At 36.0% G+C, this 18,510-nt stretch overlaps 1 protein-coding gene across 6 annotated transcripts in view; it reads left to right on the forward strand.

Moving 5' to 3' along the window:
- Positions 1 to 18,510, forward strand: part of RPS6KA6 (ribosomal protein S6 kinase A6) — a 176,858-nt gene that overhangs the window by 18,122 nt on the left and 140,226 nt on the right. For 4 of the 6 annotated variants that reach the window (XM_046673320.1, XM_046673325.1, XM_046673326.1 and 1 more), the window contains one exon: positions 4,393 to 4,554. The exons of 1 other annotated variant lie outside the window; for it this stretch is intronic. In XM_046673320.1, the coding sequence (XP_046529276.1) occupies positions 4,444 to 4,554 (111 nt within the window). In that variant the 5' untranslated portion in view covers positions 4,393 to 4,443. Of the gene's footprint in view, positions 1 to 4,243; positions 4,272 to 4,392; positions 4,555 to 18,510 lie in introns of those variants that run through there. One more of the 6 variants, XM_046673322.1, reaches the window with a different exon arrangement.

Raw genomic sequence — 18,510 nt, forward strand, 5'->3', positions numbered from 1 at the left:
GGAGTGAAAATAAGATTATAGTAAGTTGAAGAGTGAATAATAGGTGTGGACATTGAACCAATGAATGTAGACAACTCATTAAAGATACCTGGCTTTTATGCAGAAGCGGGTAATATTGCAATAACTAGAAAGGGGCATCGATTAAAAGGAGCCATGTTTGTTTGTTTGTTTGTTTTTTAAAATAGAGACTTAAGCATGTTTTAATGCTGTTGGGGAGAACTAGCAGAGAGGGAAAGGTTAAAGATACAGGAGAGAGAGAGAGAGAGAAAGAGAGAGTGAGTTTGGGATGGAGGAGTTGATGGAGTGGCAACCCTGAGACATGAAGAAGCAGTAAGATCAAGAGCATATATTATGTGGCAATATTAGTCTTATACCAAAGGTGGGTCACCTCTTCCATTGTACAGGAGGGAAAGAGGAGAGACTGATTGCAGAGTAGGTATGTTCATAGTTAGCATTGCAGAAAATTTGAGGGGATCTCCTGTGATGGTTTTTAATTTCTCCACATAGCAAGAGGTGAGATTCGTCTGAAGAGACTAGAAGGCAGGGGAGTGGTCGTGGTAAGAGAGTAGAGAATATTTGAAATAGCAGCTAAAAGAGAGCGAGATGGGAGGATGACTGGGTGGCACCGAAACCAAGTTGAAGTTAGAGAACAAGAATTTGCGTTAGGTAAATTTGTAATTTTCTCCAACAAATTTCAGGAATTTAATATAGTAGGGCCAAAGAGGTAGATATTTGGATTGATATATCTTTTGGAATTTATCATGTGTATGCTACATAAGGACAATGAATAAGAAAGGTGAGGAAATTGACAACAGAATAATTGAAGTGATAGATAATAGGATGTAGCCTGGATAGAGCAGTTAAAACAGGGATAGTCTCTTGACTATTTTATTTTTCCCCTGATTGTGCTTCCGAGGGGGTTGTTCCAAGAAAGCAGGCAGGCAGTAAAATTACATAGTTTTTGGGTTCTTGAAATATGTCAAAACACTAGTAACCTTGATTGCATAGCAGGGGCACTAGATATGTTATATATAGTCTTATCAGAGGGGCAAAGGTAGAAATTGTGTATGGAAGGGAATAAATGTTAAATCTAAAATGCTAAATCCTTGAAATTAAGATTTTAGTGGGAGGGACTTGGCAGGGAAAAGTGGTCAACATCAATGATCTGGGATAACAGAGTAAGTAGTACAGCAAAAGCATGGGATTTAGACTTAGTGAGATTCTGGAGGCACAATGCAAAATGCTGGCGATAGCTTTGTATGTTGTTTCAGCTCTGGTTTGGGCAGATGTGTTCAATTGACTTAAAGGCATAAGAACAGTATGAAGGGAAGAATTTGGTAAGACTTGGTGGTTAACTTGATAAAATAAGTAAAGGAAAGTGAGGAATCATAGATGGAAGAATGATATAATAGAGAGACAGAGGGTAGGCAGGAGATAGGAAAGGGACATTTATGAGTAAAATATTATGAGTTCTGTTTTGGATGTGAGGAATCTATAGTAATGATTAATAGCCATGTAAACATTTTCAGTAAGGAATATGAGACTGGATGTTGCCTGAAGATCTAGCTTTAGCTGTCATCAACATAGATGTGATAAAAGCCATAAAAATGATTGAAATTTCTAAGGTAAAGAGTGAAAAAAGAGCAGAGGCATTAAAAACTAAGCCCACAGAAAGGTATAGAAGGAAGACTAACTAGTGAAATAAATAAAGAATGAATTTTTGAGGAGAAAAGAAAGGAATGAAGATAGATATTGTTATGGAGGTCAAAGGAAGAAAGAGGTTCAAGGTAGAGGTGATGGGCGACAACTTGCTGTGAAGAGAGAATGTGATTTCTTAACAAAGAAGTCTTTGGTGAACTCTGAGAAAGCAGTTTGTCCTAGGGAGGTGGAACATAAATAAAAATTAAAACGGTGTATATAGGGGGAGGTTACATAGAAAGAAGAGAAAGTTTATGTAGACCATTTAACCACAAAACAAAAAAAAAACAAGGTGGAAGCTAGAGGGAGCAGTAGGATTACATAATAGTCGTTTTCAGGGTTAGATATACCTATGCTTCCAAAAAGTTGTTAAAGATTAAAATATTTGATTATTATTCCATACATATTCTTGTTGTAAAATCTTCTAGTTATTCACCAAATCCATCAAACCGTCAACCAATGTACAGAGCCAATAAAGACTTTTAGTTGATTTTCCATCGGTGTTAGAATGTTAATACTACAGCCATGTCAGCTCATGTTTAATCATTTATAATATACCCTAACAATGTTTTTCTTTAATTTGGTTTTGGGAATAGATTCTCAGAAGTTTATGTACCAGTGTAAATGATTAAACTATAAACACACAGGCTAAGTTTGGGGGCTTGGCATACTAATGGTATTTAATGCTTAGGAACAACAGTTTTAAGGCTTAATCCTTAAAATTCACTTTTTTCTGGCCCTTATTTCTGAATCCAGGAAAGCAAAACTCTGCATCAATGTTTATAAATCTAGTTTATTTAGAAATAGTTCAACTCTGTAAATATATTTTGGAAACAAATAAAGAAACTATACCATTTTGTTTCATTGTTCTGCCAGATTAGAAGAATAATGGGGAAAGGAATGAGTAGCCAGTCTATTGGAAATTAACTTCTGTTTTTGTGTTTTATTTTCCTTATGTTCTCTCTTTACCAGAGTGGTGAGTATTGGAAAAAGCACAGCCTTTGTGCTTAGATTTCAATCCTAGTGTGAGCTATAGCACTAATTAGTTGTGGGCACTTAACTTCTCTGAACTTCAGTTTTCTTTCCTGCAAAATGGGGATGGTATTATCTACTTTGTAGAATTTTGAGTATTTAATGAGGTAACTTACATAAAGCATCTAGGTCATTGCCTAACCTAGATATTTTTCCTTTTCTCCTTGCATTCTTCTTCTTCAACCCTCACCATTCTTGTCTATAAAATTGAATGCTATTTTCATTGTTTTTATTCATATCAGCTACAATGCTTATAGCCAAGTACATATTAATTCAGTCCAGGGTCACTAACAATCATGAATTTAGTGGTCTTGGTAATTGATTCTAACAGCTAATGTGCAAAAATATTTTCAAAGGGTACCTTTGAAGAATGAGAAGAAAAGACAACATAACATAGTAGTCATAATATTCACCTTTAATGGGACGAACTCTATTTTTTTGTATCACATTACGTTATTGGAGACATTTGAAAAAGGAGACAAGGACACATTAGTTTGGTGGAGAAAACTGTTCTGTTACCTATCCATTCCTTATAAATAGGATCTATACTTTTCAACAATACACTTTGCAATCCTATCATCTTTAAATGTTCCTTTAAAAAATGATAAAACTTTTTTTCCGAACCTAGTTATTTGGGAGTATTTAAGTAAAAATAGGAATGGTGCAAATATATAGAAGTTTTTTTTAATATTTGCATGAAATATTTAATGATAATTGATGATAGCACTTCTCCAACTCAATATCAGTTGCCTTGAATCCTTTTTAGAAGTAGGCGGAGCATAAATTATAAATAAATAAAATAAAATTTCAATGTCAGACTCCAGCTGTCCTCTGTCCCACATAAATCCAAGTGCTTAAAATTGCAAATTAACTTTACCTACATCTATACTAGGGAAACTGAAGTGCCAAGTATCTTTTCAATTGATAAATACTTTAATCTTCCCAAACCTTTCATACATTGGTATAATCTATTTTAAATTTCACTGCGAACTTACATTGACATAATAATACAATGGTTTATTATAACTTAATATATATTGAAGGTTAATGGCATAGTAGATGCTGTCGATCGGGTTCACAGTCCAAGTTAATTACTCATGTTGATATTTGTGGCATCTAAATGCTGTATAATTAGGGACAATCTAATTATTGATAGAAGGGACATAGCCAATTGGCTGGTGGCCCAGAAGGTCTGGGCTGAGGTGGAAGGGTATATTTATGCCAGGAACTGCCCAGGGACAGAGACAGTTCTGGGATAAGAATGCCAGGAATTTAAGTGAGAAAGAGTAAGTGAAGGTCCCGGGAGAAAATAGAGGAAAAGGGAATAACTCAGCCTATTTTCTCCTTCCACGCCTGAAGGATATTTAAAGCCTAGGCTTTGTAGGAGGTGGGGTCTCATTCAACCTTTTTCCTGCATTCTCTTCCTCTTGTCCCAGAGAAAGAGTTGACCCAAGAGTTTCATTATTTTTATTATTATTATCATTATTATTACTACAGCCAGCATAAAACTCTCTCTATATCCCTGGAGAGCAAGGGTTAAGGTAAGATCTCCTATTCTGGAAACTTCTTCCCCTACTCCATCCCCTCCCCTTCCCCATGTATTGAATTGCCACGTTTCCCGGCTCCATCAATGTTTTACCTGAGTCACATGTTTTTTTTCAGGCTGTACTCCAGGGGGAACACACTTATAGACAGTATCCACTTTGAGGTGCAATGAGTTCTAGAAGGACACATCGTAGAGCATCTGACCATAGGGCCAACTGCAATTTAATCCTGTGCTGTTTCCTTCCATTCGTTGAGCTCCAGCGGAGACCTGAGAATCTGGTAAGAGCATCTAGAAATAATGCTTTGGGTTTTATTAGGCTGTGACTAAGGGGCAGAAGAGAGGGGATTGTTGAATGTCTTAGTGTTGTGACTGTGTGCAGATCTACTAAATAGATGTACTACGTTTGAGACTTTCTCTAAGGAACTCATACAAGTCCAAAGAATTCTGCCTTTTTGGGTGTGGGGGATTTAGGAGGTGGGATAAGATTGGGATTCTAAACAACTTTGACAAGCTAAAGTGGATAAAAATAAACGAGACAAAGTCTATTAAAGGCAAGCTCACTTAAGGAAGAATAGCAGATTACAGAAATGAGTACAAAATGGTCCTGGATTGGTTATGTATAAGTATAGCAAATAACTGCCTTGGGACTATTGGAGTCATAGGTCAAAAATGCCGGCAATAGAATGCCATATGGTTGAAAATGGTGACCATTATCTCATAGATAGATATGTATCCATATAGATATATTAATAGCATGAAGGGGCTGGGATGCAATCTTCTTGATATATTTTGCATTAGTCAGGTTTTAATCATGTCTTCCACGTGGAATAATATATTGTTTCAGTTGCCATGGCTTAAATGAGACGTGGAGTATTTAGAGAAGGACCAGCGTAAGCTAGCCAAAGTGGTTCCTTTGAAAGATTTAGAAAATGGCCCTGTAAAAAAATCCTAGCAGAACTGAAGGGTTAAATTAACCACAAGTTTTCAAATAGTTGGAAAGATGTCATACGAGGAGTGGAAGGGGTGGGTCAGGCAGCTGTTCAACATATCCACTCAAGTCAGATCAGAGGAGATGAGCTTTAATTATAGCCAGTCAAGTCAGAGGTTCAGTTTTATGTAACACTTCCCCTCACTCTGCAGACTGAAAAAGTAGAATTTTTTAAAAATAAAGACAGATAAAAAAATTTCCCCTTTGAGATTTCTCTGAATAGGGCAAACAGTTAACTTTATGAATTGGTTTTATTGCAGATTGGCCATATGGCAAAGTGGATCTATAAGTAGACGTTTGGAAAACCTTTTAAGTAATAGAAGTCTGTGAAATAAGGTTCATTCACCTTGGTATTAACAGTTCAAAGTGGAAAATTGGATTCCTAAACATCCATTTTGTTTCTCATTATAATTTTGATAGCATTTGCCCTCAGGGGTGTTTTTGAACAGTTACATAGACTTTAAGATTTCCAAGACCTCTTTTACATTTGTAAATATTTAACAACCTTTTTTCCAGTTCTCAATGTAGCTACACGTTTGTCGTTTATTTATGCTGACTTTCTAGGCTGTGTTCTGTCAGCATAAAAATGATAAACGTGAAAATATTTCTATTTAACCATCACATTTCTGGTTTGTGAGATTATTCTAGTTCTTATTTAGCTTTCTAACTCTAGAATTTTTCTCCATGCCCAAAGTAGATGTTTATGACAATTGGCTGAAATAAAGTGAGCCACTAAGCTGAATCTCAACTCATTTTTTATTCTCTACTGACATAAATTCTCATAACATAAACTTATTTCAAGAGATACAATGAGAAATTGGAGAAAAGTAAGAATTTTTAATATGCTGCTGACTCACTCAGTATATATGATTGAGCACTGTGGTAGGCATGGATGTTTATTTTTCTTTATTCCAATTTCACCATTGCTGTATCTAAATGCACCAAGGCTGGATTACCAAATAGCTGGTAATTTCAGGCAATTAGCGACTCTTTTGGGTTTCAAAATATTCAAGACTGGTTTTTTACTTTATTTTTTTCAGTGAAATTTTCAGTGGAAATTTGAGTCAATTAGTTGCTTCACCCAAAGTGAAGTGGAGCATTAGAACAATTATCCACATGATTTAAACAAAAAGATGACCTCTTTGACCTCAATTATAGTACCTGAATATTTTAAGCAAAATGTGAGTTTTGCTTGAGAACTGGAAAGAATGCTGGTGTTAAATGTTTAAAAGTATAAAATTTGTTCAGAAAACTGCCTCAATCCTCAACTTCTGTGTTAGTTTGCGTGTGTCTGCACGTTAACTGCAATAGTGCTAATTAATGCAATGCATAAAGTACTGATTCCCAACAAGAAAGTCATTGTTTGAAGAGAAATAGCAATTCTAAATTGTCCTTGTGAGAACAAGCTTATTAGGAAAGGAGAAAAGATAACAGAGAGTCTAAGCTGTCTCTTGTAGTTATTGGTACATTTTTTGGTTATTTGCTATATTATCGTACCAAAAATGTATAATAAGATAAAAACAGACTGTGAAATTAACATTTGAAATAGCAGCAAGTCAAATAATACAGAGCATACTAACAAGTGGTTACAAACAGTGGTGGCTGAATAATTAGAGAGTCTTTGCTCCACAACAAACTTCTTTACTCCAACATCAGTTAGTTGAAACTAGTAGAAGAAACAAGGCAACAATAGTCTTTTATTGCAGAACAGTGCTTTAAAACAATAGAAAATGCAACATAATTTATTGTCATTACTTAGCAAATCAGGAAAACAGGAAAGCAATAACCCAGATAATTTGACTATAGAATAAGTTGTAGATTCAATGAATTTATAATTTTGAAATTGAAGTTGTCTATATAACCCCAAAAACAGGCCACACAACTATTTGAATTTTGGCCCAGTGTGATCAATATAAATTAGTGACAAAATGCACATACATTTGCAATAATTAACCATTAATATGGCACCCTCCATCCTCATCTCCCCCCTTCCAAATGCTAGTAGGCATTTTCATACATTATCTTTTATGGTCCTCACAACTACTCTACAAGATAGGCTTAATTACATAAAGTTAAAAATTGAGGAAATGGAAGTTAAGAGAGCTTAAGTAACTTTCCCAAGGTCACACAGCTAACATGCGGTACAAGCCATAATTTAAATCTCAGTCTGACGGATGCTACATCACATTGCTACTTGCTGATGAGAGAAAGAATATTTACATAGAGAAGTAGCCATTAAAACAACTGCCAGTGAACAGATGCCACCATTTACAAATATATTTATTATGTTATGAAGGTTTATTTGGAATCCCATTTGTAATATTTATTAGCTATGTGACTTTGGGCAAATCTTTTAATCCGGGCTCAGTTTTCCTCACTTATAGAAAAAACATGCAAATCTACGAAGGCTTTCTTTGGCACTTCCATCTATATCATGTATGTAACTTCATGAAAGTCTTTCCGCTTTCAAGATAGTATGAGAAATAGACATGTACACAGATAAGTGCAATAAAATAGATATGTACAAAGCAAAGAGGTGACACAAACAAATGATCAACATTCATTCATCCAAGAATTATTTACTAAGCATTTACTATATGCTAGGCACTGTGCTGGATGATGGAGATATACAATGGTGAGAAAAGGTAGACGTGGCTCTGCTATCTTCTAGTTTACATTTTAACAGGAGAATCAGACAATAACAATCTCACAATAAATGTATGTATAATACAGAGCATAAGTGCCATGAAGGAAAGGTATGTGATGTTATCAGAACAAAAAGGAGAGGAATTTGACCTAATCTGTTGAGTTAAGATGGCTTCAGTGACGAGGGGTTGCTTGAACTAGGCTATGACAGAAATTTAGGAGTCTTTTGAGTAGATAAGGAGGGGAGGGCAAAACGTACAGAAATAGCTTATACAAATACCTGTATGCTTAAGTAACATGGCGTAGTTAGGGAAATATAAGATGTAAATGGGAAATTTATCAGAAGATGAGGCTGGAGACGTATAAAGGTGTTAGTTAATAAAGGGGCTTGTATGCTACTGAGTTTAGATTTAATTCTGAATATAATAGTCAGTCATTGAAGGTTTTTAATCCAGGAGATAACGTGATCAGATATATGTTAGGAAGTTCATCTTATCCTTCCTTCAAAGTCCAACTTAAACCTTAAATTCTAAAACGTCTTCTTTGATTTTCCTATCTTCTAGTAAGAATAAATCTTTTCTTTTTCTACACCGACAGCATACAATCTTCTTTCTATCAATATTACTGACATATGAGACTTTCTCCCACATTAGATTTTGAACTTCTGAAGGTCAGGAAATATCTTGGTCTCCTCTGTAGCAGATCTGCAGGGGAAAAATGTGTATAAGAAGCTGCAGAGATGAAAACAGAAAAGTTTCAGAGGCCTTACAAGCTAGACTCCCAGCGTAGGTCAAGAAAGCAAGTTAAGGAAATTACTTGGAGGCTCTTGAAATAGTCCAGGGAAGAAGTGATGAGTGAGTAAACTGGGACTGGTAAAAGGAGAAATGGAAAAGAGAGAACAGATCCAAGAGATTCATTTACACATGCGTTAATTCTTTCACAAGTATTTATTGAGCACCTTCTATATCCCGGGAACCAACTTAGTTGTTGAAGATACAGCATTGAACAAGACAGATATAGTTCTTGTCCTAATGAAGTTGGATGCAACATAATATGGTGGTTCAGAGCACTGGCTTCGGAATTGCTGGGATTTGAATCCAGGTTCTATTACTTGTCAGTTGTGTGACTTAGGACAAATTACTTAACCTCTCAAAGGCTCCTCATCTACTAAATAGAGATACAAATATTACCTGTCTCATAGTAAGGTCTCAACAGATATTAGTAAAAATTGTTAGTAGTAAGTAATAAAAAAGTAAAATAGACAGAGTGCCTTGAAAGTGTTTAGCAGGAGATTCTAATCTAGTGGAAGAGGTGGAGTCAGAAAAAGCTTTCCTAAGTAATGGAAGGGGGAAGTCACATTGGGCACCTGTGGATGAGTAGGAATTAGCTAAGCAAAATTTGAGGCATGGGGAAGATGGGAAAAGCGTCACTGTGGCCAGAATTTAGAATTTAGTAAGGGTCAGTGTGACTAGCATTTAGTAGTAAAATGAGGCTGGAGAGATACACAGAGCCCTATAGGCCATGGAGAAGAGTTTGGATTTTATTTTGGGTACATTGAAGGACCAGTGAATATTTTCAAGAAACAAGATTAGATGGTCTCCCTTGCATAGAACTGACTGAACCTGCCAACTAGATGTGGGAAATGAAGATGAAGGCATTAAAGATAACTACAATATTTCTAGCACAAATGACTGTGTGCAAGATGATGTCATTAACAGAGTTAGAGCACAAAAGACCAGTAGTAGGATTTTTATGATGGGGAGAAATAAAGAATTTGGTTTGTGACACTGAATTTGAGGTGACTGAAGAATTTCATCTAAAGATGTTTAGCAGGCATTCAGTGATTATATTTAGAGGCCAGAAGAGTGGTCTGACTGAAGATATTGATTTAGGAATTGTCAGTGTATGATGGACTAGTTGAAGCTATAGGAGTAGATGATTAATGAGAGGAGAGAAAGGGAGAGAAATGAAAGGAAAAAACTGTCTGTATTTTAGAGGTGCTTAGAGAAAGGGGAGTCATTATAGACGACTGAAGAAGGGTCAGAAAGTTATGAGGGAACCTAAAGGGTACCTTGGGAGAAAAGCTAAGATGAAATGTAGTGAAGCCCAAACATACTTTATATTCTTTCAGACACAATCTGAAATGGATTATCCTGTTGAGTGCTTGATATGCACACTCTGGCGTAAACATTTATAGCACGTTTTTCCCTGTTGAAGTCTGTAATCTCCAGTTGCCTGGAATCTTTCAAAAGTCAGTCCAGCTCCAAACTCACCTTTCATTTGTTCTATTCTGGGGAATGACCATTCATCCTTGAATAAATAATTTATCTCAATCGAGTGCTAAATATTGCTAATTTCTATCATTTCACTACCTGGATAATTAAATGTGGATAGAAGAACACAGGAAAAGGATAGAACAGGTGATCTACCAAAAGAAAACCGTCCAATTGCCAGGGTAAATTTAATGAACATGAAGAGAAGTGATGGCATTGTAAATCCATATTTTTCAGAAACATTATGTATCATACACGCAAAAGTGCACACACACTCTTGCTCACCTTTTGCTCCAACACAAAGAAACTATGTTCAGTTATCTCAAAGCAACAGCCTTTCTCATCCCTCAGGAGTTTTGCATATGTTGTTTCCTTACCTAGAATATACTTATCTTCGCTAATCTTCCTCTCTCTCTGCTCTCCCTCCCCTCATCCTCAGGACACATATATACCATGTCAACCAAATTCCCTTTTTCCCTTAAAGACTTATATCTTAGAAACTCTCCAAACACCTCTCTCACTCAGTCCATCCACTAATTGCCTCAACACTGAGTATTGTGCCCCTTTTCTATACTCTTAAATCACTTTATACCTATTTAGATTATAAAATTTATCACACAGATGTGATTTTATTTATGCATTCTCCAGTATTCTTCTCCCATTAGATTGTTTCTTCTCTTTTTTCTGGCCCTGAGGTAACATCTGTGCCAATTTTTCTGTTTTTTGTATGTCGGTTGCCGCCTCAGCCTGGCTGCTGATGAGTGGTGTAGGTCTGTACCTGGGAACGGAAGCTGGGTCACTGAAGCAGAACACACCAAATTTAACCACTAGGCCACGGGGTGGCCACCTAGACTGTTTCTTTTTTAATAAACTTTTTTAGTCTGAAACAGTTTTAGATTTACAGAAAAGTTGTGAAGATAGTACAGAGAGAGTTCCCCTATACCCCACACCAATTACGTCTATTGTTAACATTTTACATTAATAGGTACATTTGTCACAACTGGTATTGATACATAACTACCAACTAAAGTCCGTAATTTATTCAGATGTCCTTAGTTTTACCTGATGTTCCTTTTTGTTTCAGGTTGCCATCCAGAATATTGCATTACATTTACTAGACTGTTTATTGACGTGAACTATCATGTTTTGTTGATTTCACTATCACCACTACCTAGTAGAGGGCCTGTAGATGCTTAGGAAATATTTGTTGGATTGATAGAGGAAGGAATGTATACATAAATTGGTGCATAATATTATGCAAAATATCATAGGGTATAGAGTGATTCTCTTTCTATATATGTATACTTTATATATATACTTTCTCTCTATTTCTGTCTCTATCTCTGTATCTCTGTCTCTATCTCTCTCCATTACTTTCGAGAAGAGTCAAGATGTAATATAGTCTCCATCAAGGGCAACTTTTATCTCTTCTGATAGTGATATGATTAGAGAATAGATTTGTGACTTCAACTACACCAAGATTAAAAAAATGCAAATTTCATATTACATTACAAATTATTAAACTTCCAATTACAAAATCAGATATTCAAAATGACTATGAAGTTCAATTAGAAAAATGATCTATTGAAATAGAAAATTAAATAACATAATACTTTCTTGTGTTTCTGTAATACTTAATTCTTTGCAAAGCTTTTACATATGTATTATTTTACCTGAGCTTCACAACAACCCTGTGAGATATCTTAATATTAAATATTTTTAAACACTATTGCCAAGAACAGTGCTGTGGTGACACAGATTTAATAAAATTTACAACTGTCAGATGAGCATAACACTGCCCAGTGGGAGCTAATTAATATCAATTATGCTAGTGAGGCTCAAGCAAACAAGCCAGAATTGAGGTGAAACTCTTGAGGATGCCTCTATTCATGCACACTTAGGACATTGTGAAAGGGAGATCTCATAAATTATGTGGTTAAATCAAGACTGTCAGCAGCAAATTTCTATTTCTACACAGAGTAACTGTGGATGAGACGGGCTTGCACCCAGGATGAGGGATAGAATCTTCCCTGTGGAGTTGGTCCCAGGTTGAGTCAAGAAAAAGGATAACATAAATGAATAATCAAAAGTATTTTAGACAGAGATTAGGCCTGATAGAGATTAGGTACAGAGGGAACAAATAGTAAAGCAATCTTCTGTGGCAATAAGGTTTAGTCTAGGAAAATGGGCAGGAAATGAAAGTAAAAGGATGAAGGGTGGGGCTTGGCAGAGATATGTTTGTTTGACTGAGTTTTTTGCAGAAAGAGGAGCTGATCCTGGACCAAATGCTACAATAGGGGAATTTTCCAGATGGACTAGCTGTGCTGACAGAAGTTTGTAGTCAAATATTTCTGGCAACAGAGTAGTTAAAGCCTTTCCTCAACATACTATGCACAGAGTGAGCTATTCTGGCTTTAAAGACTCCCAGCCTTGGTGTTAGATCAAGATGGCAGAGCAGAAAAGGCCTTACCTCACCTCCTGCCACGGATACACCAAAACTACAACTACATATAGAACAACTGTCACTGAGAATGACTTGAAGCCTAGCAGAACAGATTTTCCACAACTAAGGATATAAAGAAAAAGCCACATTGAAATGGGTAGGAGGGGTGGAGATGCTGTCTAGTCAGAATACAAACCACTGGCATGGTGACCCACAAGTGGGAGGGATATCACAACCACAGAGGTCCTCCTGGACTAGTGAGGGACCCCAGCCTTACATCTGGCTCCCTAGCCTGGGAAACCTGCACCTGGGAGACAAACCTTATAATGTCTGGCTCTAAAAACCAGTGGGGCTTGCATCCACGAGAGCCAGAGGGGTTTAGGAAACTGAGACTCCACACTTAAAGGACATGCACACAAGCTCACTAACTCTGTGTCCTAGTTCAGGGGCAGCAGTCTGAAAAGTGCCTGGATTATGCATGAAGGAGATTCATTGACTAATTTTAGGGCATGTGCCAGAGGGGCAGAGACCCATTGGAACTTTCCCTAAGGATAGAAGCAACAGTGGGTGCCTTTTTTTTTTTTTGTCTCCTTCTACCTAGCTGGCCTGGCCTTGTTAGGTGCCATTTCCAACACTCTCTATCTACCTTGCTACCACCACTCACCTAAACTCAGCATTGCCCTGAAGACTTGCCCCTGCCAACATCCTTCCAAAGTGGCTCTGGCTCCACCCAACATGGTGGGTGGCCCTAGCCAGCCCTGGACTCCCTCCAAAATGGCTTCCACACAAAGGGCCAGTCATGGACACCAGTGTGCCCACAGCAATTGCAACCCAGGCACAAAAAGAGAGTGCACACAGGCTACATAGGGGCCACATCTGGTGTACCTGGCTCTGGTGACCTGGGGGAATTGTGCTACTAAGCCCCACAGGACACCTTCTATATAAGGTCACCTGTTCAAGACTGAGAGACATAGCTGATCTAACACATAGAAACAAGCAGAGAGTTGGGAAAAATGAGGAGACAAAGGAATATGTCACAAATGAAAGAATAAGACAAAATCTCAGAAAAAGTACCAAATGGAATGAAGATAAGCAATCCACCAGATAAAGAGCTCAAGTTAATGGCCATAAAGATGCTTACTGAACTGGGGGAGAAGAATGGATGAACACAGTGAGAAATTCAACAGAGAAAATATAAAAAAGAACTAATCAGAGCTGAAGAATACAATAACTGATATGAATAATATGCTAGGGGGAACCAATAGGAGATTACATAATGCAGAAGAATAAAACAGTGATCTGGAAGAAAGGGTACTGGAAATGACTGTTGGAATAGCAAAAAGAAAAAAAGAATTAAAAAAATGAGGATAGCTTGAGGGGCCTCTGGGACAACATCATGTTTGCTAACATTCACATTATAGGGGTTCCAGAAGGAGAAGAGAGAGAAAAAGACAGAAATCCTATTTGAAGAAATAATGGCTGAAAGTTTCCCCAACTTGGCAAAGGAAACATACACCCAAGTCCAGGAAGCACAGCGAGTCTCAAATAAGACTAAATCAAAGAGAACCACACCAGGACACAGTATAATTAAAATGTCAAAAGTTAAAGATAAAGAGAGAATCTTAAAAGCAGCAAGAGAAAAACAACTAGTTGTGTACAAGGGAGCTCCCATAAGAACTATCAGCCAATTTTTCAGCAAAAACTTTAGAAGTAAGAAGGGACTGGCTCAATATATTCAAAGTGCTGAAAGGAAAGAACTTAGAACTAAAAATACTCTACCCATCAAGGTTATCATTCAGAATTGAAGGAGAGATAAAGAGTTTCCTAGACAAGAAAAAGCTAAAGGACTCTTCAGCACTAAACCAGCTTTACAAAAAATGTTAAAGGAACTTATTTAAACAGAAAAGAAAAGGCCATAACTAGAAATAAGAAAATTATGAATGAAAAAATATCACTGGTAATACCAAACATATAGTAAAGGCAATAAATCAGCCATCTATACAGCTAGTTTGAACGTTAAAAGACAAAGTAGTAAAATCATCTATATCTACAATAATTAGTTAAGGGATACACAAAATAAAAAGATGTAAAATATGACATTAAAAACACAAAATGTGGTGGGGGAGCAAAAATGTAGTACTTTTAGAATGTGCTGGAACTTCAGTGACCATCAATTCAAAATAAACTGCTATATCTATAGGTTGTTATATATGAAGCACAGGCTAACCACAAACCAAAAACCTATAATGCATACACAAAAAAGAAAGTGAAAGGAATACAAACTTAAGACTAAAGAAAGTACTTAAATCACAAGGGAAGAGAGCAAGAGAAAAAGAAAGGAACAGGGAACTATAAAAACAAACAGAAAACACAACAAAATGGCAGTAAGTACATACCTATCAATAATTACTTTAAATGTAAATGGACTAAATTCTCCAATGAAAAGACACGGGGCGGCTGAATGGATAAAACTCAATACATAATATATGCTGCCTACAAGAGATTCACTTCAAATCTGAAGACATACACAGACTGACAGTGAAGTGATGGAAAAAGATATTTCATGCAAATGGAAACAAAAAGAAAGCTGGAGTAGAAATACTTATATCTGACAAAACAGACTTGAACAAAAACTGTAACAAGAGACAAAGAAGGCCATTACATAATGATAAAGGCATCAATCCAACAAGAAGGTGTAACACTTGTAAATATCTATGCAGCCAACATAGAAGCATCTAAATATATAAAGCAATGATTAACAAACATAAAAGGAGTAATTAAAAGTAATACAATAATAGTAGGGAACTTAAACATCCCACTTGCGTTAATGGATAGATCATCTAGACAGAAAATCAACAAAAAAACATTGGCCTTAAATGACACAGACAAGATGGACTTAATAGATATATACAGAACATTCCATCCAAAAACAGCACAATACACATTCTTTTGAAGTGCACACGAAACATTCTCTGGGATAGATTACATGTTAGGCCATAAATCAAATCTCAATAAATTTAAGAAGATTGAAATCATATCAAGCATCTTTTCTTATCATGACAGTTTGAAACTAGAAATCAATTACAAGAAGAAAACTGGAAAAAGCACAAACACATGGCACCTAAACAACATGCTTCTAAACAACCAACGGATCAATGAAGAAATCAAAGAGGAAACCAAAAAATATCTTGAGACAAATGAGAATGGAAACATGTTTCAATATCTATGGGACACAGCAAAAGCAGTTCTAAGAGGAAAGTTTATAGCAATACAGACCTAGCTCAGGAAACAAGAAAAATCTCAAATAATCTTATCTTACGCCTAAAGGAACTACAAAAAGAAGAATAAAGCCCAAAGTTAGTAGAAGGAAGGAAATGATAAAAATCAAAGTGAAAATAAATGAAATAGAAACTTAAAAAAGTAGAAAACAATTGGTAAACCTTTAGCTGGACTCATCAAGATAAAAAAAGAGAGGGCCCAAATAAATAAAATCAGAAATGAAAGAGGAGATGTTACAAACAGCACCACAGAAATACAAAGCATCATAAGATATTACTATAAACAATTATACAGCAACAAATCGGACAACCAAGAGGAAATGGCTAAATTCCTAGAAACATACCATCTTCCAAGACTGAATCAGGAGGAAATAGGAAATCTAAACAGAACAATGACTAGTGATGAAATTGAATTAGTAATCAAAAAACTCCCAACAAACAAAAGTCCAGGACCAGATGGCCTAATGGATGAATTCTACCAAACATTTAAAGTAGAGTTAATACCTATTCTTCTCAAACTATTCCAAAAAATTGAAAAGGAAGAAATGCTTTCAAACTCATTTTACAAGGCCGGCATTACCCTGATACCAAAACCAGGCAAAGACACTATGAAAAAACCACAAAATTACAGGCAAATATCTCTGATGAACATACATGCAAAGACCAGTAACAAAATATTAGCAAAATGAATTCAACAATACATTAAAAGGATTATACCATGATCAAATGTTTTTATTCCGGGATGCAGGGATGGTTCAATATCTGCAAATCAATCAATGTAATACACCACATTAAAAAATGAAGGATAAAAATCATATGATCATCCCGATAGCTATGGAAAAAGTATTTGATAAAATTCAACAGCCATTTATGATAAAAAACTCTCAACAAAGTGGGTATAGAGAGAACATACATGAACATAATAAAGGTCATATGTGGCAAACCCACAGCTAACATCATATTCAATGGTGAGAAGCTGAAAGAAGTTCCTCTAAGATCAGAAACAAGACAAGGATGCCCACTCTAGCCACTTTTATTCAACATGGTATTGGAAGTTCTAACCAGAGCAATCAGACAAGAAAGAAATAAAAGACATCCAAATTGGAAAAGAAGAAGTAAAACTGTCACTATTTGCAGATGACACAATACTATATATAGAAAACCCTAAGGACTCCACCAAAAAAATATTACAGCTAATAAAAGAATTCAGTAAAGTTGCAGGATACAAAATTAATATACAGAAATCTGTTGCATTTCTGTACAGCAATAATGAACAATCTGAAAAAGAAATTAAGAAAATCCTTTACAATTGCATCAAAAAAATACGTAGTAATAAATTTAACCAAGCAGGGGAAAGACCTGTACTCTGAAAACTATCAGAGATTAATGAAAGAAATTGAAGATGACACAAATAAATGGAAAGCTATACCAGGCTCATAGATTGGAAGAATTAATGTTGTTAAAATGTCCATGCTACCCAAAGCAATCTACAGATTCAATGCAATCCCTATCAAAATACCAATGTCATTTTTCACAGAACTAGAACAAAGAATGTTAAAATTTGTGTGGAACCACAAAAGTCCCTGAACAGCCAAAGCAATCTTGAGAAAGAAGAACAAAGCTGGTGGCATCATGCTCCCTCATTTCAAACTATACTACAAAGCTATAATAATCAAAACGGTATGGTACTGGCAGAAAAACAGACACATATGTCAATGGAACAGAATAGAGAGCCCAGAAATAAACTCACATTAATCTACAACAAAGGAGGCAAGAATATAAAATGGGGACAAGATAGTCTCTTCAGTATATTGTGTTGGGGAAACAGGACAGCTATATACAAAAGAATGAAATTGGACCGCTTTCTTACACCACACACAAAAATAAACTCAAAGTAGATTAAATACTTAAATGTCAGACCTGAATCCATAAAACTTCTAGAAGAAAGCATAGGCACTTAGCTCTTCGACATCAATCTTAGCAATGGTTGTTTTTGGATCTGTCTCCTCAGGCAAAGGCAACAAAAGCAAAAATACACAATTGAAACTATGTCACACTAAAAAGCTTTTGCACAGTGAAGGAAATCATCAACAAAATGAAAAGGCAACCTACTAAATGGGAGAAGTTATGTGCAAATGATATGTTCGATAAGGGGTTAATATCCAAATATATAAAGAACTCATACAACTCAATATCAAATAAACAAATAGTTTGATTAAAAAATTATCAGAGGATCTGAGTAGAGATTTTCCCAAGGAAGACCTCCAGACGGTCAACAGGTACATGAAAAGATGCTCAACATCACTAATCATTAGGGAAATGCAAATCAAAGCCACAATGAGATATCACCTTACACTTGTCAGAAGGGCTATTGTCAAAAAGACAAGAAATAACAAGTTTGACGAAGATGTGGAGAAAAGGGAACCCTCACACACTATTGGTGGAAATGCAAAGTGGTGCAGCCACTATGGAAAAGAGTATGGAGTTTCCTCAAAAAATTAAAAATAGGACTACCATATGACCCAGCAATTCCACTCCTCGATATGTATCTGAACAATGCAAAGACACTAACTTAAAAATATATATGCACACCTATGTTCATTGCA

This window comes from Equus quagga, chromosome 10 (genome assembly GCF_021613505.1).
Source record: "Equus quagga isolate Etosha38 chromosome 10, UCLA_HA_Equagga_1.0, whole genome shotgun sequence".
Classification (NCBI taxonomy): domain Eukaryota; kingdom Metazoa; phylum Chordata; class Mammalia; order Perissodactyla; family Equidae; genus Equus; species Equus quagga.